Source organism: Nematolebias whitei, chromosome 13 (genome assembly GCF_014905685.2).
Source record: "Nematolebias whitei isolate Nwh7 chromosome 13, NemWhi1, whole genome shotgun sequence".
In the NCBI taxonomy this organism is placed as follows: domain Eukaryota; kingdom Metazoa; phylum Chordata; class Actinopteri; order Cyprinodontiformes; family Rivulidae; genus Nematolebias; species Nematolebias whitei.
The window spans coordinates 25,154,142-25,168,258 of NC_056510.1; the positions used below are offsets into that span (position 1 = coordinate 25,154,142).

Sequence of the window (14,117 nt, forward strand, 5' to 3'; positions counted from 1 at the left end):
TATTCTCCATCTGCTTGCTGAGTCATTTAGGCTCCCATAATTACTCTGATCTAAATACCTGTGCTAAACCTACCCCATTGTTCTTAATTTGAAAAAAAAAAAAAAAATACCATTGAATTTATTTCATTGTGACATGCTCCTTCAATAACCCAATATACCATCAGTTTCTTAAAAATTCCTTGACATTTGTGATGTCAAAATGCCCATAGAAGGTGCGAAAATGATTTTGGACATATTTGGAACAAGTTTGAGGCTGTATTTGGTTTGGGAGGGGAACTGCTGACCTGGACTGAGGATGTTGTTGAACGGTGGAAGGAGCTGTCCTAAAGCCATGCCCACCATGCCCACCTTTGAGGAGGCAGAGTCTGAGGACTTGGGGGAGGAGAGTCTATTACCATGGCAGAGGTCATTTAGGTTGTCAAAATGCTCCTTGATGGGTGCCAGGGGTGGACAGGATTTGCCATGACATCCTGAAGACTCTGGATGTTGTGGGACTGTCATGGTTGACACGTCTCTTGAGTGTCGCATTGGAGGACTGGGACAACACCTGTGGAGTAGTGGACCAGGGTGGTGGTTCCTATTTTTAAAAAGAGGGACCAGAAAGTGTGTTCCAATTATTATAGGATCACACTTCTTGCCCTCCTTGGTAAAGTTTACTCAGGGTGTTGGAAGAGAGGCTCTAACCAATTGCTGAACCTCATATTCCGGTGGGATGGAACAGTGTAGCTTCCATTATGGTCGTGGAAGAGTGGATCAGATTGTTACCTTTGAGTAGTTTCTAATGGGGTCATGGGAGTTTGCCTCTCCAGTCTATATGTGTTTTGTGGATCTGCAAGGCTTGTGGTAATCTTCCTCGAGGCATTCTGTGGGGGCTGCTGCGAGAGTATGGGGAGGGATTATGAACACATTTGCCTCAGGTGCAGGAGTTTTAAGTATCTCGGCATCTTGATCACGAGTGATGGAGACTGATGGACAGATTGGGGCCTCATCCTCAGTAATGAGGACATTGTTTTGCTCTGTCAAAGTGGAAAAAGACTGAGTCGAAAGGTAAAGTTTTTGTTTCACTGGTCTGTCTTTGTTCCAACCCTCACTTATGGTTGTGAGATTTGGATCATAACGAGGGATGACGAGATCCCAGATACAAACAGATGGAATGGGCTTCCTTCATAGGGTTGCCTTAGAGATAGGGTGAGAATCTCCATCCTCCGTGGGCAGCTCGGAGTAGAGCTGCTGCTCCTACACATTGAAAGGAGTCAGTTGAGTTGGTTCAGGCATCTGATTAAGATGCCACATGGACACCTCCCTTTAGAGGTTTTCCAGGCATGTCCCACTAGTAGGAGGCCCCGGGGAAGACCCAGGAAATGCTGGAGGGATAAGATATTTTACCAAGAAAAAAATTATGCTAAGTTTATCAGTTGTATTACTTCTAAAGAATATATGACAAGAATACCAAATGTAATCAGCATGCATTGAACTAAACAATACACTGGCTGCTGTGACAAAATACTTTTAATAAGGAAATAATGTACTTTTTGAATTTTGACGTGTTTATTTGTATTAAGAAAAACTGACAATTATATTCATAGTGAATATAATTCATCAGAATACACTAAACAGTACAATGTTTGTACACCATAAAAATATGTTTGCATGAAGAATAAAACAAAATTGTGAGGTTTGTGTATGTTCCCAAGACACTAAATAGCATTAGCATTAGCTCCTAAGGCTAGAAAGCCCTGTCCCTTTGCTTTCACTTTACATCAAACAAGGATTAGCACATCATCCCCTTCTCGTGAAATAAAATGTCAGTGTATAGATGAAAAGGAATGGGAAAGGATCAAAGGGGATTCACCCTTATTTTTCATGCAGACTCTGTGCAAACTGTGAAAACTACAAACACTCATTCCTGGTGTTGTAACACTTGTATTTATTTGTCTCAAATACCTCCAGAGTCTAAACCATGAAACTACCATTTGTTTACAAAGACAAACATATTGATTCAATGATTCTGTGTATTGGTTTCGAAAAGTCCCATTAGTTAATGTTCAAGAGCCTATCAGAATGATAAATAGACTTATTGGGAATCAATCAGTGTTATTACAGCAGCTAAAGTTGGGTGCATGTAATTATGGAGATGCTATTTGATCTCAGTTGACTGAAACTGCACCTTGGTTTGTTTGCATCAGCCTTGGACAAATTCTAGTGGCTTTTAACTGTTCTGGTAAGGAACATGATCTTTGTGCTAATAGTATATACCCTTACTTTTAGACATTTACTTGATTTGCTTAACTTAATTTTATTGAAATAGCACTTTAAAAATATAAGTTGCCAATAAAAGGACAAAGCAGATTTAAAAAAGCATAACATTCTAAAGTTAGAGTGCGTACATACAAAACTAGCAATACTGGTAACATAATTTGGTGAAAAAACACAATTATACAATGTATAGAAATAAAAGGAAGATGGAAAAAAAATGATAAAACTAATAAGAACATATGAAAACAAGGAATTCACCAAAACACAACAAATGGTAAATAACAATGTTATTTCAACGAGGTATATTTCTACACAAGAATTAGAAGGAAAACTGTTTGGGGGTTTGTTTTCCAATGTAACACACAGCTAGCTTCATCATAGTTTTATTATATACACCAGTTGTTAACAAAACACCAATATGAAATGTAACTTGATTAAATTTAGTTCTGGAAAGGACACTATGTAATTGCAAGCATATGTTTTTTCATGTGTTATTACCTATATTTTGTTAAAAGCCAGTAATATTTTTGATTTTTTTTAACTCATTTAAAAATGTTTTACTAAAAAAAAAAAAAAAAATAGGTAATTAGATTATTACTAAATTATTTTTCCTAAATTCTTGACAAAAAAATGTAAAAGAAAACCTTTAATTTGTCTTTAATCATTGCACCTACAGCTTTGAATGAGAGCTTTGTGTTTGTTTTCTTTAGGTGTGGATGTTGCCTCCATGCACACCATGAAGACACAAAGAGCCACCACCATGCTCTCTGACGTTAAACTGTTTGTAGCATCAGGGGGAAGTCTTAACCAGACCAATGGTGATGGAGTTACTTTGGTAAGAAAAGTCATATGAGTGCAATAAATTGACTTTTGTTCCTGGGAAGAAAAAAAAACTCCAATAATAAACATTATTTTTTCTTTCAGTTTTTATTCTATCAGATTTTGCATATGTTTTTTTTTTCTTCATTTTATTTCTAATCCATCTTCCTTTTTGTTCTCCTCTGTGTGAAGCTCCACATTGCTTGTGCCAGTGGTTACAGAGAGGTGGTGTCTGTGCTACTGGAGAACGGAGCGAACCCTCATCCTGCTGACATCAACTTTTGGACCCCACTTCATCTGGCTGCTAAATATGGACAGGTCACTTACAATTTACACTGGAATGTCTGGAGGTTCATCAAATAGTAAACTCATTTAAACTTGCCAAGCTAATCTATACTATCCCAATGCGGTTGTTGCCGATAATCTTCTTTGTCTCCACCCATCTGAAAAATTCTGCTTTTTAGATCTACTGAAAAGGAAATAAAAACAATCAAACTGCTGGCACAGTGTCAGACTTTATATCATCTACTATATTATTTTTGATAAGTAGTTTTTTAATAATTTTTAGCAGGGGGGTAGAGATACAGATACATGTTTAGAACAAGATGAAAACAGATTAATTTTTTAAAGATTTCCAGCTATACACATTTAATTGTATACTTGGTGTTTACTGAACCAAATTGTTTTTTTTAATTATCTTTTTTAATTTTTGATTTATTGTTGCCCTTTTGTTCTGTTTGATTGGGGCGTGGTGGAGCAGAGGTTAGAGAAGGCTTGTGATCAGAAGGTCACTGGTTCAACTCCCTGGACCGACAACATCAAAATGTAGGTGGGAAAGGTGAAACGCCCACACCTGCCTCTTCAATCGCCCCCACTCTGGGCCCTTGAGCAAGGCCCTTAACCCCCACCATCTGCTCCTCCGGGAGCCCTAGACAGCAGCTCTCTGCTCCACACAGAGAGCTGTGGGAGCTCGGTGGTCTGTGGTTGTGTCAGGAAGGTCATCTAGCGTAAAAACAACGGCCAAATCTTTGTGCAAGTTAGTTCGCTGTGGCGACCCCTGAAGAAGGGAGCAGCCAAAAGAAGAAAATAAATAAATAAAATTAAAGTTGAGTTAGCTGAAATCATACTACTTCGCAGGTCTACCTGTCCAGAATGCATGTTGGTAATATCTATGTCCTTACACAAGTTTGTTTTAAAGTGTCTTTTACTCTTCTTGCCCACCACATTTCTGCACTTTTCTTTACATCTATAAATATATTTCTTTCTTGTTATATATTTTTTTAAACAATCAATTTGACTTATTCTTAGGTTCTCCATCAGTACATCTGCATGTTCATATCCTGACTGCAGGCCCATAAAATGGATTTGAACCTTGTTGTTTGTCCTCATTCTTGCACTTTCTCTGTGTGTGTCTTTGTGTGTCAGTGTATTTGACGTAGCAGTGGCAGTCTGGAGGCTTGCAGAATTGATTAGGTTTTTCATTGCAGTGCTAAAGCACTCCAGTTGTCTGCTCTTTCTTTCCCATTTGTTATTGCTTCTTGAATACAAACCACTCTCTGGGCTTTTTGAACATTTCCCTTTTTATAGCTAGACTCTCAGCATCACAGAGACTGACCAAGATGTTATTTTGATGTGTTCACCCACATAAATAACTTCTATTTTGCTGTCATAAGTCAAAAATATTTTCTAGGAAATGCTTGCTGGCAAATATAGCCCCAGCTGGTACAATAAACTCAAAGCCCCCCTTATACAGTGAGCCATGCACACTAATATGACCCTTTAAGAGGATGTATGACCTTATTATGCAGCTAATTAAGCTTCCTCACCTTGTGCTTATGATAAGCCTGGCAGTGCTTCAGAGCATTCCCTGCTTTGAATCAGGGGCTTTAAAAGTTCTAGAGGGACTAAAGTTGTCCATAGTTTTATGATGAAATGTCAGAAAAAAAATTAAAGAGTATTAAAATGCCACCTTGCTTGAATGAGATTAATTTATTTAGTCATTACTGGCGCTGTGGCAATTAGGCAGTGAAGAGAGTTTAAGTTTTATTTTTAAGAGAAACTTTTATGTTAATCTTAAAATTAGGCGCTACATGTAAAATATGTCGTCAAATTTAGCTACGTCTGAGCCTAAATTATAAAATGTTGCTTTTTTTCCAGTGCGTCTCTGAAACTTGACCTGCCAAAGTGTTCAGATTTGTACGTGCCTCCAGCGTGCTAGAGTTGGTTTTGCTGAAAGGCTTCATGGGCAGAAGGCATGTTGTAACTTCATAACAGAGCAGCTGCTGGCTTACTGTATGTCAGAGCCAGTCCAGAGAATGTGCTGAGTCACTTTCTGTGCACATCGTTGATATCTTACTGCTGCGCTTCGATGAAAAATAATAATAATAAAAACATTTTTAAAAAGAAATACGTGTTCAGCTGTTAATGAAAATAAATGTTGGTTATTTAGTAATCAAAAGAAAATCAACATGTGCAGCAAGTGACAAATTATACCTCAATAATTAAATTTAAAACACATTTGAATAGTTGTTTTATTATGTGGCCTCCACCTTAAACTGTGGACAATAATGTAACTACGGTGTGTGCGCAGTCTGTTAACAATATTTCTCATAAGATTCATTCTTTGTAACTCTATAACTGAATGACTTTTGTAGTCGCGTGGTAAAACATGGCTACAATACCTAATCAACTTATGAAAACAAACAGAACAAATGGATTCTGTTTTACAGATATTAAGATCATTTTGACGTGGGATTAGCCCAGAGATATTCCCAGTGCAAAATGAGCACTAACTAATTGTGCTAAACTTGTGACACCACATGTGAATTTCAGGATTTAACCTTTGAGCTCCATCATTTTTAACAAATTATCCTTTTTGTTTTTGTTTTTGCATGCAATATGTATTATTTCAAGGAATTCTAGTATTTTATTATTATTTAAATGTAATTCTGTTAAAGGATTTGATAATTTTCTCATATATAAATTAAACAAATAATTGGTTTGGTTTGATTACCTGAGACAAAGTTCTATTGGATAGTTATTTAGCTCAAGCATGCACATGTGGATTGTTGCTGTTTGCATCGTACCTATAATGATTGACAGCATATTGCTGTTATTACATGTGTGGCATTGTTTGTTGTTAAACTGGATGCATTATGTGTGTTTAAAACTGACAGTATGCAATAGCGAGACAATGAAAATTCAGCTCTATAAAAATATATTAATAATCATAAGGTGGTACATTACATTTTTTAGGTTTGACACAGTTATAGCCCGCTGAGTAGAAGTGGGACTGAAAGGCAAATTGTTAAAATGGTAAATTAAAACGGGGGCTACTGAGAGGAAAACGACATGAATTGTGTTTTAAAGACATGCATTGTGGGTCAGTCTTTTTTTTTAGGTTATTAGTCTATTATACTCTGTTAATCCTTAATGGGAACATTCATTCACTGTGGTTTCACATGTGGAGCAGGGAGCTGTCGTCTAAGGTACCCAGAGAGCAGCTGGGGGGTCAAGGGCCCACAATTGCACACATGATGGTTGAAGCAGATGTGAGTGCTTCACCTTTATCATAAGAATATTTGTAGGATTGTGGAATTCAAACCTGCGACCTCCTGGTTAAAGGCTCACCTTCTCTAACCTCTGTGCCACCACTCCCCATTTATAAAACAAAGATGAAACAATAAAGGGCAAAAGTGAAAGTCTTTAAGTGTTATCAAATATAATGGTTGACAACTATTGTGTTCTGCTGCCACGACAAGGAAGGAAGACTCATTACTAAAGTATTCTTGGATTATTATTTTTAGGTCAGAGACTTCATTTTAATGCCACGTGTGACATATTCTCTGCATGTATGAGATGCTTAGTGGATCATGTGTGTCTACACTTCATTATAGCTGCAATGACATTTAAGAGGGTGAAACATTTCTGTACATGATATTTTGCTTCCAAGTTATTTTCAAGGATTTACTTTGTTACTGTGAAATATCTGTCTCCCTTTTCTTACAGACAAGCATTGTTAGCAAGCTTCTAAGGCATGGGGCGAACCCAACCTCGCTGAACTGCAACCAAGATAAGCCGTCTGGTAAAACATTTACTGCACACATTTACACAAATGAGCATGTACGCACAAAACAAAACAAAAAACTGCAGCTGGAAGAGTGAAAATGGCCTTGGGAAGAAGAAAAAATGATGAAGCAAAAAACCAAAAAAACAAATCAAATTATGTGTTGAAGACATCTGCTCCTGCTTGAACTGGCAGCAGACAGACCTCAGGAAAATATAAAGACATTATGATTTACAGATGCAGGCAGATCGATCATCTATTGAATATATGCCCACTTTTGATGCAAAGCTATCAATTTATCTTAAATTCTTCTCATTTTTATCATGTTTTTTTTTTACTGCTATGATATTTGCTCTCCATGTGCTGTAACACAAAAAGAAAAAAATAATTTGACTGTGGAGAACAAGGCACTGTAAGCTATTTCTGTTTCTGCTTTAGTGATAAATGTTTGTAAGGTCCTAAACTTTATTCAGTTTTATTTGCACTCTGGCTGACAACACCACACCATCCATCTATTTATCTATTATCTTTACCCGCTTCTTCCTTTGTGGAGTCACTGATGTCCAGCAGTCACTCTGCGAGAGGTGGGGGACACCCTGGACAGGTCTCCAGTCCATCACACAGAGACAAACGAGACAACCATTCATTCTCTCACTCACACCTAATGACAATTTATTGTTACCAATCAGCCTAACATTATTCTAATAAACTGTGAATATTCACAAATTGAATTTCACATTCAAGATGGTGACCACCAGCTGTCGGGGCTTCAGTGCTTCTTGTTGTGCGTGCAGTCCCACTGCACAAAGAAGACACACCAACGAAACAACTCAAACAAATAAAGAAAGAACATGCCCCCACTAATCGTTTATTGTTCAAATTGGATTTTTTAAATATGCTTTAAAATAAATATGTGAGATAAGTTTGCATTCGGCAGCACGGTGGCGCAACTGGTAGAGCTGCTGCCTCTCAGCGAGCAGGTCCCTGGTTCAAACCCCGGTCCAGGGGCCTTCTGGGTGGAGTTTGCATGTTCTCTCCGTGCATGCGTGGGTTTTCTCCGGGTGCTCCGGTTTCCTCCCACAGCCCAAAAACATGCATGTTAGGCTGATTGGTAACTCTAAATTGTCCCTAGGTGTGAGTGAGAGAGTGAATGGTTGTTTGTCTCGTTTGTCTCTGTGTGGCCCTGTGATGGACTTGCGACCCGTCCAGGGTGTACCCCGCCCCTCGCACAGTGATTGCTGGACATGGGCACCAGCGACCCCCGTGACCCAAAATGGAATAAATGGGTAAAGAAAATGGATGGATGGAAGTTTGCAGTCTTAATACTCAGGAAATAGAGTCTATCAATGTTCCAGCTAAAAGCAAAAAAGAAATACAGGCAATTAATCAAGCTGAATCAACAGCATTTTATGACAGTAAATTCACTAATATTTTGAAATTTTAACTTGTCACATGTCTCAGAAGACAATTTTTCAAGAGTTTATGCAGGACTCACCCAGTTGTAATTATCAAATATTTTACTGTAGTTATGTTTTTGTGATATACTCAGGGCCTAGGGGTGATGGTGCATTTTAATATACATGTATTTTTTGTTCTGTTGAAATAAAAATTATCAAACTATAAGTATAAGAAACATTTCAAATTTCCTCAAACATACACACAAACTTTGTTTCATGCCCCAATGAAGTCTCCATTACCATGACACTTTCTCCTCCTTCTTCTGAGGCTGCGGTGGCTCGGTCGTCAACGCCGCGGTCTTGTAATCCCGAGACTGCAGGTTTGAGTCCAGGTTGTTTCAAGAAGGACATCTAGCAAACAAAAATATTGTTAAATTGTCTTTGTGAATTAGCTTCTTGTGGTGAACCCTGTAGAACAGAGCAATCAAAATTGAATACTGTATGTAAAAATGTCTCCCCTTTTTTCTTCTTCTACCCCTAAATCAACACAGCTGATTGACTGACCCTAGAACTAATCCTTAACTTTCACAATAACTTCATATAAATAGGGACCATACTTTGGTATTTGTTTTTAACTTATCACCTCTGAAATCGGTTTGCTGTCAGGATTTGAGCCCCATAATTACACAAACACACACACAAGATTGAATCAGTGAATATTTTGTGATGCTGTAGAGACAAAAATTGTCATATATAGGCCTGTCGTGATAAACAATAAATCAATTAATTGCACGATAAATGAAAATTATCAACCTCATTTTCATTTATCAACTTTATCGTTTCTTCGTGTCTCTCTCTTTCTACTGAAGACACTGGATGACAAAAATGTCAACTCTGGTGCTCTTCATTGACCCCTCCCTTCGTCTTTTCTCTTTAAAATCTGTTTTAACTTTCTAAAATTGTGTTTTTGGATTGTTAAAAGCAGCTAAGCTGAGAAGCTAAGCCACGATCTAAGCTAAAAGGCCGACCTCGAAAAAACACCGTCTTGTCGAAGCTGCAAAATTCACGGTTAAAACCCGTGCCTTTGTGTAAAAAGTTGTTTTTATCTGCAAAAAGAAGCTGAGAACTTGTTTGCTGATTTTTTATTAAAAGCTTTGTGTGACAAATGCTATGCTAAAGAGCTCAAACCACACCGAGTATCTGCCATTTTGAGAACCCAAAACACGGAAAGAGAGACGGCCCATGTCACGTCAAGGGGCCTCCCTCCCATTTTTCTTAAAGAGACACGTTGCTCACTCCCTCACTATCCATCCTTCAGCTCAAACAGTTTTATAATGCCATCTGGTGGGCAATAAAAGGTACTATACTCAAAACAAATTAAACAACATTTATTCTTAAATTTGACAATAATTACTAATTGTTTTCAATTTTCAAACAATATTATCATTTATCGCAATAATTTCTGAGGCAATTAATCGCCCAGCAAAATTTGTTATTGTGACAGGTCTAGTCATATACTGAGGCTTTGGATCTACAAATCACAGCTGCCTCTCATCATTTACTGAAAGTTTAATCCAGCCTCTGACTGGCTCACTCTGGTCTTATTCAACCCTGTTCTTGCATACGAACCCAGGAAAGATGTGAGACAAGCTGTTAGACACTGAAACAATCCTTTTTTTTTTTTTACTTGGAGCACCACACTTCTCCCTTAGCAGCCAAATGATGGAATGAAGAGAGAACAAGAGATGGGTGTCAGGGGTACTGTCTGTTACACAGAAATAAAAAGACAGGATGAAGCCATTCCCCTCCCTCAAGCCCTCTTAGACCTCATTACCAATTCAGGGATTTTAACTCCTCCTTTCTGTGCTGCTCTGTGGATTGATCCACAATTAGATTCCCATTCTTCTCAAGTGAAGGCTCATCCACATGGGTAGTAAAAGAGACTAGAATGACAACAAGATAAGAAAATGTACTGGTGGTTTTTAGAGAATCAAAATCTATGGCTTACAGTGTTACCACACTCTTATCTTTTTACTATAGTCTTTTCTGCACCTGCCAATTGTTAATTTAACACACTATCTTGTGACTTCAGTGCTTCACACTGCACAGCCAAATTGTTGGTGAACATGGTGAATCTGGAGTGATGGTGTTAACACACACAAAGTGTGCTTATGTGGAGATTTTTTAACACAACAGCAACAATGTAATTTTATTCAAACGTCAAAAGAGCATTGATAAAGTTCAAAACATTCATTCAACCTTTATTCATACAGGTTAGTCACATGGGGGTTTAATGGCAATCGACAAAGCCTCGTTGTCGGTAACTTAAGTTTTGGTTGCAGGCTTTTAGCAGTTAATGGTAACTTGGATTTTTAGAGCATTGAAAAGTAATGAAACAACCCCATTCGATTTTTCAAGAAAGTTACTTTTGATACTTGTGTTTGTATCAAAATAAAAGCTCATATTTTTGACGTTTTTCATCAGATATTGCAGTGACTGAGCCTATAGCAGAAATGCTTCTGAATGCAGAGGACAGCTGGCTGCAGAGGCTGAAGGACCCCTCCACTCCTCTTCCTTCTACCGACCAACGCTATGATGGTGGTTCTCATGATGTCAGCACGCCTCTCAAGAACCTGTGGGTTAAATATTTCATAAACACTCATGTACTCAGTATAGTAAATTGCATATTTTAGTGAATCATCAAATCAGTTTGTTTTACCACTTTCATCTTGTTAACTATTCATGCTGTCATACAGGAACCCTCTGGGTCTTTCCATCTCTAAGCGGGACAGTCTGTTGGAGAAATGTGCCATGTTCAGAGAGACAGGTGGAACACTCTGTCGCCAGCCGTCTCAGGATAATGGCCTAGATAGCCCCTTGAGCTCTGGACCCAGTAAACTAGAGCAGGTACATTTTCTTGAGGTCTCTTTTTTGTTAACTTCCCTAGATTGCTTTATTTTGCCAGTTTGAAAAGAGTTTCACTCCATTGCAATAATATACACTAACCCTAAAGATAGGTGGACACCTTTCTCTCATTGTTCAAATCTAATTAAATGCATTTCCTCAGGTGAAACTGATGCCTCCAGCTCCCAATGATGACCTTGCATCCCTCAGCGAGCTGACTGACAGCAGCCTGCTCTACGAGATGCAGAAACGCTTTGGCAACGACCAGATCTATGTAAGACAATGTTCTTTTCACCACAAACTTCTCGCATCAAACATGCAACTAAAGCTGGAGAAAACAAAAACCTCAGAGGAATATCAAAGACATTCTATTCTCGGCAAAACTGCAACATTTCAGTTTATTTGTATTGGAGTGCTGCTTAGAGAATGTTTGGATTGTATGTTCTTTATTCCCACAAGTGCTGGTTTTCATTCAGCATTAATACATTTAGTGTATTAAAAAGTCAAAATTACACCGTGCATCAAAAGGTTTTACTTACAGTTTTACGATATCCACCTTATTCCTAGGCCCCATAGTGCCTTGAGTGAATTATGAGAGTGACTTCCGGCGTGGACCGAAACCAGTGTTTGTATATGTGTGACCAGTATGAAGTGTAGTTTCTCCAAGCATTGAGGGTTTAATTCAAACATGCAGGAACACCACCTGTCAGAGCTCAGTCAGGACAATATAATCATACTGCTGCCTGCTGAGGACGAGCGATGGAGGACGACCTGAAGAAGTGGCTGCAGATTACATCTACTAGCATATTTAGCTACTTCATTGACTCAGTTGCTTCCGACAGTGAAGCGATGAACAACCTGAAAAGTTCTGAGGTGTATTAGTATCTACACAGTAATAAGGTTGGTCGTGTTTTGTTAAAAGAGGTGGAACACAGTTTCATTTACCTTAAAGCAGACATAGAGCCCAGCCAAAGCCTTAAAGTCCTCAATTACTGAGCTTGGGTTCATTACAGAGAAAATCATAATACTGAATATGAACAGATACTATAAATCTGTGTCCTCCAGTTACTTGAAATCATTCCTGATATTCTTGTCACTGTTTTCAATCCTTCTGAGGATCCGGCTTCCATTCTCCGGTGGTTTATTGTAGTCCAGCCACAAAGATTTGTGTTTTCGTCCGTCGGCCGTTTGTCAACAAAGTGAAATGAGCACACAAACAACGTTTTGGGTGGTCTCTTCAAGTTCACATTTTTCAGCCACATTCTTCTTAATTCCTCATCTGTAGGTAGGAGATGGAAAACATACCTCTTTTCACAGGAACACTCTTTTGGTTTTGGGTCTGTGTTCAAAACACTGTTGTTGTAGCCAGTGATTCAGTTTGGTCTGGTTGTTCATGCAGCTGCGAACACAACAGGAACCTGAGCTCTGCAAGGAGATTTTAGTAAACTTTATTTTATGGTTGTTAAATAAATGTGAACAAAACTAAAGCAGCTAAAATGAATGCAAATTATTTTCAAATTGCTTTTGCTCCACTACCATAATTAGCCAGTGCTAACTGCTACTTCCTGTGTCTGACAGGAAGTTGTACCCATAATCATTTTTACAGTAGAGCCCCCAGGAATAAGATGGATACATTTTACCTGAAAGAGTTCTTCTCTGGTAAAGGTGTATATTTTGGACAAAATTTTATTGCATCATAAATTTAGTGTGAATACCAATTTTTGTGTGAATAATTAGGAAGTTATAATATTGTAATCTTAAATATCATAAATGTTTTTTTTATAAATAAAAATAGAAATACATTCAATGTAAAGAGCACAAAGCTTTATATATATATATAATTTATTATTTTTGTTAGTTTCGTTTTTTAACAGCAAATTTAAAATAGACGACCATACATAGATCAGTCTAAGCATCAACTTGTGTTCACTGGATGAATCTCTGCTGTTTTATTTTGCTGACCAAATACTTACGTACATCAATTAACACCACACCCACCCCAACCCCCAACAAACACACGCACACAAACACAGACAAAAATACTTACACTGGTGAAAATGGCAAAATCAATACAGTTTTGATCGACAAATCCATAATTATATCCTCAAGTGAAACGCCTTCATCTCCAGCAACTGGCCCATTTTATAACCCATATGTTTTCCAGTTCTTTTTTTTCAAAGGTCTTACACTATGGAGATGGGTTTCTATGAGGACAGGAACTAGATCAATGTGGAATTGTGCAATTAGTGTAATTTGTGACCACTGTTCTCTGTGGAAAGGCAGTAATAGTCTGTTATTACAGGAACCCAGATGGCTGATAGACAGTAGGGCTACCCACAGTGGGAGACTAACGTCAGGGACTGTCAATAAAAGAAAAAGTACACGAGGTGTAAAAGGAGAAAAACGGAGACTGTTGAAACTCAAAATAACGAAAACTTAGTCCAGGAAGTGGATTTGGAAGAGGTTCAGGAAATAAATAATAAAATGCAGCTGTTACGGCTATATAACACACAGTTTGGGCTTAATGTTAATTAACTCTGATGTGGTCGATACAACAGAACATTTTGGTCATTTTTTGTTTGAAACAACTACAATTTAAAATGAAGCCACTAAAGAAAATCAATGTTCACTACAACCACAAAAATTGCATCAAAAGTAAAAAAAAAAAAAAAAAA

The 14,117-nt window shown here is 37.9% G+C and overlaps 1 protein-coding gene across 1 annotated transcript in view; it reads left to right on the plus strand.

Annotated features, from left to right (window-relative positions):
• myo16 (myosin XVI) overlaps positions 1–14,117 on the plus strand; it is a 144,731-nt gene that overhangs the window by 59,861 nt on the left and 70,753 nt on the right. The window contains exons 6-11 of the mRNA XM_037687029.1: positions 2,967–3,091; positions 3,268–3,393; positions 7,084–7,159; positions 11,023–11,173; positions 11,295–11,445; positions 11,606–11,716. Coding sequence (XP_037542957.1) covers positions 2,967–3,091; positions 3,268–3,393; positions 7,084–7,159; positions 11,023–11,173; positions 11,295–11,445; positions 11,606–11,716 — 740 coding nt within the window. The remainder of the gene's footprint in view (positions 1–2,966; positions 3,092–3,267; positions 3,394–7,083; positions 7,160–11,022; positions 11,174–11,294; positions 11,446–11,605; positions 11,717–14,117) is intronic.